The following is a 7,586-nucleotide window of genomic DNA, read 5'->3' on the forward strand; positions in this document are numbered from 1 at the left end:
CATCCATATAACTGAACGATCGGAAATGGTATTTGGTAGAAATATCAACTTTCGTATTTTTGAAAATAGAAGTTTGGGACTTTTTTTTTAGACTTTGTATTGTAATAAATTGGATTATATATTCCCATAAGGATCGGCCAACTATATCCGATGTTTGCGATATATATTCGGTTTTAACTGCAAGGGTATATAAATTTCGGCTCCGCCCGAAGTTAGCTTTCCTTTCTTGTTTCAAATGATCCCAAGCTATAGATACATCACGCTTCCTCCTCTTTGGCTCCTCATCCGATCGTGGCTGCTCGTTTGTTGTTCCTATAAAAATATGCCATATTAATTCAAAAGTACAACCACAGTTTAATGCAAAGGTAAAAATGAATGCAAGTATGTATGTATGCATGTGGACGTGCATAAAATTGTGATAAAAACTTGGCTTTTTAGTACTTACTTTTCAAAAATCTGTCCATGTCTAATCGCCTCCGCACTCACGCCAACACCACCAACAAGTATCACTAAATTTAAAATATTCTGTTAGTAATTTATAATGAAATAATGGAATAATATCATTTTATTACAACTTACAAGTTATTCGTCAATCTTCCTCGAAGTGCTTTAGAGATGGAAAAACATCGATGTTGCCTGGTAAAACATCGATGACATCGATGTTTCTCCACCTCTATTATAAAGCCTCAAGTCATATTGATATAAATAATTTGTTCCCATTATCATAACAAGCATCCTGAATTAAAAAAACAAAACATCTATTTATTATTGAGCATAACAGGGATTTTAATGTTTCTGCATTTGGGGCAGAATTTCGTTAAGACTGTAGATGGGAACCTGGGTGGGTGGTACAGCTAACACAAACGATGAAATCGCGTCCAACGAAGGGGACCGCAGCTTCAGCTTGTTGAAAAAAATGTAAAAGAAAAAAAACAAGAGGAAGAATCAGATGATCAACACAAAAAATCGAAGAGAAAAATCAAATTGACAAATATTCAAAAGACTTTTATTTGTAAAGCCTGCATCTATCTTTCTTTGCGTTCGGACGTTTACTATTTTGCCCATTTATCGCCTCTTGTTTGCACCGAGTGTAGTGCAGAAGTTACTGCAACCCTTATGTGGGTGTGAGGCCGTTCGGTGCGCATCGATCTGCCACCGTGCCTATCACACCGCCTGTGTGTGACTTTAACACATAAGGACATAAGGACATAAGGACAGAGGTCTCTTCGGCTGGGGCGCATATTATAGCTGCCCACTCTATTCCTACCAGTACTAGGAGGAAGAAGCGGATCCACCCTAATAGGTGCGTTTTGGGACAAGAACCCAGCTGCGCTCAGGTTTAAAATCTTTCCACCTTAAAATACCTTCATATTGGTAAATTCGCGACTGGTACCCAACATGATGCACTGTGCAAATTTGTCGCAGATACGCTGAACATGGAGCCTGTGCTAGGCTGGTCAAAAAAGATGCAAACATCAACGCCCTTAAGTTCGTTAACGATAAATTGGGGGTCCCGAGCAACATGTCCCTACAGTCGTCAATGATGACTTTTTGCCTATGTCGGTAAAAGTCAGCCGGTTTGTGGATAGAGAGCCTGCTAAGGTTATTGGAATCCCGGCTATTCTCCCTTTACCACAAACGCGAATCCCTCAAAAAACTAGTAAGCGGCGCCATGGGCGCCGTTACTTTCTCCTCTTCACAAACTTCCATTTATCACCACGATTGCTCTTTGCTGCGCTATCAATAAAAAAGGACGCTGGCGTTAGTGGTAACGGTCTACGCTTTTTTCATTCCTTCAATAATTTACTCTGATTCCAGATCGATATGCTCCAACAACAAAAACTATTTTCAAGGCGAGTTGTTTACATCTTATTTTCACGTGTGGATGTCCAGCAACAACAAGAGGATGGTAATCGAGACGTTGGCAGCGCCTCACTGCTTATTTTCTTATCTCTTTTCGGTGGGCCACCCGCTCGTGATGATGTGAATGAAGATGTTTATTTAGCTTGTGGACGTGAGAGAGGATTATTGGATGTGCGCGTGGATGTGGCAGATTATGAATGATCTATGTTTCGACCTGGCACTGGATTTGCTTTGCAACTGGACATTCGCAGGCCTACTGTTTAGTCTAATGCAGTGGTCGGCACCCCAATACATTGATATGATTTTACCGCATTAGTGTTAGTAACGAATAGCAGAAAGTAGGCTGTGAGCATGACGTTTCACACATTTATACTGTGTGTGTGTGGCAGAGCTCGGGCAGAGAAATTTCCTATGCCCCCGAGATAGGGCCGTGCCGACCTCTGGTCTAATGGAAAGATCTATGTATCCTCGTCGGCTATCTTGCATGCGATGCGTATTGGATATGCCTCCACATGCACCAGTACCAGGAGTGCACTTTCATCACTACCGCCTAGCTGTCGTATTCTCAGTTTGGACCGTAGCTATAATTATTCCTCTGACTCAAATACAAGCTTATAAGTTCTGTTCCAAAATATATTGGAAATGAGCATCAAGTTCCGAATGGTATTCCTGAATTTTTCAGCCTGCGATTTTTATATAATCATCCTTGTAGAAACGTTGCTCAATAATAACGTTAGCTCCTCTGAGTTCTTTGAGTCTAACTTGTACCAAGTATTTCGAAAAGATCCAGATGCATCCAGTACCTAGTGTGTGCGAGGGGGTGGTGTGATTATCGCTATCCCTTGATTTCTTCAGGCTATATCACTATTTCGGTGGCCAACCCTTTACTAGATCAGCTTTCCGTTTTAATCCAGGGCATCTAAGGTCGTTCGTCATCATTGCGTCGTATATTCCTCCAAACAGCGCATATACTACCTATCATGCGCATATGGAAAACATCACCAGTGTCTGTGCCAGAACGTTGGACCCTAGCGCTTTATCGTTTGGTCTCAGGACCCTGAGTCGCTCTGCATGCTATCTATCAACGTTCACCAAAGTCCAAAAATAATTAAATCTGATTAATTCGAAAGATTAAAAAAGGTGATAGTTTGACTAAGTTGATGTTTTACGAAGTGTAAAATAACATATACAGTTTCATTTAAGTAAAAGGGTATATCAACCAAAGTTCCTTTCTTGTTATACCCTTGCAGAGGGTATTATAATTTTACTCAAAAGTGCAGGAAAGGAGACATCTCCGACCCTATAAGGTATATGTCGACCCCTACTTAAGAATACGAGGTGTGTTCAAAACGTAAGGTGACTTTGTATATTCAAGAAAAACTATTAATTTATTTATCAATATTTATGTTGTCCCCTTCAAAGTTTTCCCCCTCAGACACAATACACTTATTCCAACGGTTTTCCAATCATCTTTAGCGCTTTATCGTTTCCAATCATCAAAGCACTTTCCATACGGTGCGATGCTCATGCGACGGTTCTTTTGGTCAAAATTCAGCAATTTCGGAACAAACATCGCTGACACACGCTATGTAACTGTAACTTTGGTATTTTTGAAAGTAGAAGTTTGGGACATTTTTCATATTTTTATTTTAAGAAATTGGCTTTATAATGAAATTGCCATATAGATTGGCCAACTATATCCGATACTTGCGATATATATCCGGTCATATCAACCTACCGTTCTTTTCTTGTTTACCATTTTTTTTACCAGAAAATACGGTAAATGTATTAAATTTGGGTATATTGTTATGCATATATATAAAATTAATGCACAAAGTTTTGTTTCATAAAAACATAAAAGGTGACGGTCATAGGTGTAAATTTAAACCAGTGGTCGGCACCCCAATACATTGATTTGATTTTAACGCATTAGTATTAGTAACGAATAACAGAAAGTAGGCTGTGAGCATGACGTTTCGCACATTTATACTGTGTGTGTGTGGCAGAGCTCGGGCAGAGAAATTTCCGATGCCCTCGGGATAGGGCCGTGCCGACCACTGATTTAAACTTAAGGAGGGGAAAAAATCGTTAAATCTAAATCAGTGCAAGCTAGAGAAACGAAAACTCAAAATTTTATCAAAGAACTATCAAAATTCCATAAAAAATATTAAAAAGTTGTTCGAGTTATAATATGTGCCAATTTCAAACCCCGTTTTTCGAGTCAAAGAAATAAAAAGCGAAGGTATCAACATTTTGAAACATTTTTGTAACCCTTATGTTTCACAGAATTTATTTTCTGACTCGTAATTTTATATCTCCAAGCAAGGTTTTTTGCCTACAACAAATTTAGCGGTTTGCATTGAAGACATTGAGAACCGCTTTCAGGTTGATGCCATTTACACTGACTTTTCCAAATCCTTTGACAAAGTTTGTCATTCTGCGCTTCTGGCATAGTCATTCCTCCTTATTAAGTTGGTTCGAGTCGTATCTGACAGACCGAACATGCCACGTTCCTATTGTGACGCTATCTCAAGTCCCTTTGTAGCCTCCTCTGGTCTTCCACAATGCAGCTCTCTGGAACCTCTCCTATTTATTATCTTTACTAATAAAATCTCTTCATTCTTTTGCCTTGCCTACTGATGTATGCGGATGACCTTAAAATTTATAAGTGAATTTGTTATATCAGTCACAGTTGCTTGTTACAGAAGGATACATCCAGAGTTTTCTCATGATGCTCCCGTAATCTTCTCCCATTAAACCTTTCGTAGTGTCTGTTTACCTGCTACAGTAAGCCGAATCTTGATATCTATCTTGATTTTAGATTGACAGGTAAAGAGGAGGTTTTAGATTTAGGTGTCTTATTCGACAGCAAATTTAAATTTTCTGGTCACGTAGACTGCCTAAAGCGTATGGTATGCTGGCCTTTTTAAAGGAGCATGTGAACCATATTAAAAGTCATTTAGAATCCGAATTGCACAATTAAAAGTTATTTGGAATATTTGGGTTATTTGGAAAATCTATTGGGCATGGGGGCATGTATGGTATATAGGTCATCTCCTGCAGCTCTGAATCTGCAGGCTGAATCCGTGCAGTCACAGTGAATGTTTGCGATGGCGCGATCCGGCAATCTAGCGCGCGGTACCGTGCCTCCAGGGCTAACTTACTTTCGGTAAGCAGTAGTCAACGATCGATACGACATGGCCGAAGATGGCGCGGCTTAAAGAATCCGCGACGAAACTACCTCCTGTCGAGCTTAGGACAAGGCATGGAATTTGAGAGACCAACCCACTATGTGGAATTTTACCTGTTTCCGTGGTCAAAACTCATTTTTCGCGAGTATGTAAATTTCCGTTTTTTCAATGTTACAATGTTAAGAAATGATCAAATTGCTATGTTACATAACTAAAATGTTTACTTAACAGTTTAGGGTTAAAATGACAGCTGTTAAGGTCAGCTGTTTTAAGCGACACTACGTGCAGTCTCAAAAGCTAATTTAGCGGTGCAGTTTCAAATTGGCATACCTCTGACAAAAGATCAAAATCAAAAAAAAATAATCAAATTGAATTTATTTGCACGGTCCAGCAAACAAATAGGGGAAACACAACCACACTCACCATATGAGCTGCGTTATAAAACACATTTTGCAGCTCCTTAAGTTGCACATGACCTTCATCGGCCGTTCGCCCCAAAAGCTTCAGCTTTTCCAAGATGATCGAGAAGCACCGTCAACGACGAAGAAGAGTGCCGAGATAAGAAGCACAAGCAACTGCGGCAGAATTAGTTATACCGGCACCCGAATATAACCTAAATGCAGGCGAACTCACAATTGGTTACGTTACTGGAAAAACTTTCCAATAATTTGTGAAAGCCGATACTATGCCTGACAATCATGTCCTATGTCAGGACCTGTCACCATGTCGGGGTCGCCAATGCTGCGTTCCTGAGCGTTTTTTGGTAGTCGGCAAGTTTCCCTTTTCCATTAAAATAATCACTGCCGTCTATTAATTTACGTCTTTATTATGTTACATTCGCGGAGCGGGAGTGGGGACATGGCGGTAGTCCGAAGGGCGCGATATGCCTCAAGCTCCCAAAAAATAGCGGTAAAATGGTTTAGAATTTAGGGTTGCACACCATGGCCAAAATAATTAAATAGGAACAGGGAGCTTATGTCGCATATACGAAGAACGCCCGGGCGAGACTCAAAGCTCAAGAGGGGCTAATGAACCCGACCGCGATAACGAACCGGACAGATAAAACTGCTTTAGCTATAACTAAATATATACAATATTACAGAATACTAATACAATGAAAAATGGAATACAATGATTAATACAATGAAAAATATATTTGTTTTCAATGGATTGAATACAATGAACAATACAATGAAACAAACAATTAAATTTATAATCTATTTAAACCATTGGATTATTTTTATAAATACTTTAATATTTTTTTTTGAGATTAGCGTTTTACCGCTTTTTAAGTTTTTTTATTCTCTTAAATATTTATTTCAGAAACAAACCAAAATTATTTTGCGACCTTTTTGACTCTTACAGATCCTGTGGAGAAATTTTTTGTGCTGACTGTTCGGAATATTGGGCGCCCTTACCATTCGAAAAGCTTTTTAATCCAGTAAGGCTATGTGGTTCTTGCTACACGATCGTCACAACAGATGTTCATGGAAATGCTGCTGTTCCCTTAAAGCACTCATTAAACGAAGCAACACAATGTTCTGCAAATACCTGATAATATTTCCAATAAAATTAAGGCTCCTTTGTTGTATCATTATGTAAATTTAATTATATATACCTATATATACATTTTATATATTTAATATATATATACCATGAGTAGCTGTCCGGCTATCTGTTTTTACGCAAGCTAATCCCACAGTTCCAGAGGGCCACATCTGGAGGCGGGACGCGCCGGTGCGGTGGAGGTTGCCAAGGCATCTTCTTCCAAAGCGGGGCTAACCGGCGGGGCCCCTAAGGCAACCCTGGTCCGAGTGCGTCTCACTCAACGCAGCGGAAGGGCTCTTATAAAGATAGGAGGAGAGCAGCTGAGAATTTTAAGTGGGCAAGGGAGGTCCTGCCCGACTTCACACCGGAAACGGCAGGTGTGAGGCTAGAGCCGATGAAACTGGCTGGGTCAGATCCTGCCAAGGAGATCGCGCATAGCGCGAAAAAGCAGAGATCGAAGGAGGGAGTCGTCCAAGCCAATAAAGTGGAAGGCCCAGCCGCAGCCGTCCAACCGCTCGTTCGCCGAAGTCACGATGGGAAGAACTCTTATTGGAGTCCTGGACAAGGGATTCAAAGATGGGCTCATCCCCAAGGACCTTCGGCGACGAGTGGTTAACAAGTTGGCTGGGTACTTCGTGGAGGAGTTGCTACAGGGCGGAGGGCCCCCACCAGGGTAGCGTCACGGTAATTGCCTGCCAAGACGCGCGATCGGTAGAGACTTACAAGCGAATGGCAGCATCGCTTGGGGAGATCTACCCCGGAGCAAAGATGGTGGCGGTTGACTGGGAGAAGATCCAAAATAAACCGAGGGCACGATTATGGCTCACAGATAAGCAAGCCGACCCTAAAACACCCAGATAAGCCAGCGGAAGGGAACACCTCAGAGGAGAGCGACTTGGCAAGGGAACTTACAGACGTTGGAATGGAGGAGGACTCTCTGTTGACAGAGGCAGAAGTTACTGTGTTGGAGAATCGTAAGAATGT

The 7,586-nt window shown here is 40.9% G+C and overlaps 1 protein-coding gene across 8 annotated transcripts in view; it reads left to right on the forward strand.

Annotated features, from left to right (window-relative positions):
* LOC108126405 (phosphatidylinositol-3,5-bisphosphate 3-phosphatase MTMR3) overlaps positions 1 to 6,683 on the forward strand; it is a 52,062-nt gene extending 45,379 nt beyond the window's left edge. For all 8 annotated transcript variants that reach the window (XM_043211347.2, XM_043211345.2, XM_043211350.2 and 5 more), the window contains exon 15: positions 6,420 to 6,683. In XM_043211347.2, coding sequence (XP_043067282.1) covers positions 6,420 to 6,609 — 190 coding nt within the window. In that variant the 3' untranslated portion in view covers positions 6,610 to 6,683. The remainder of the gene's footprint in view (positions 1 to 6,419) is intronic.
* Positions 6,684 to 7,586: the final 903 nt, after the last annotated feature.

The sequence above is a fragment of the Drosophila bipectinata genome, chromosome XR (assembly GCF_030179905.1).
Source record: "Drosophila bipectinata strain 14024-0381.07 chromosome XR, DbipHiC1v2, whole genome shotgun sequence".
NCBI classification, from domain to species: Eukaryota; Metazoa; Arthropoda; class Insecta; order Diptera; family Drosophilidae; genus Drosophila; species Drosophila bipectinata.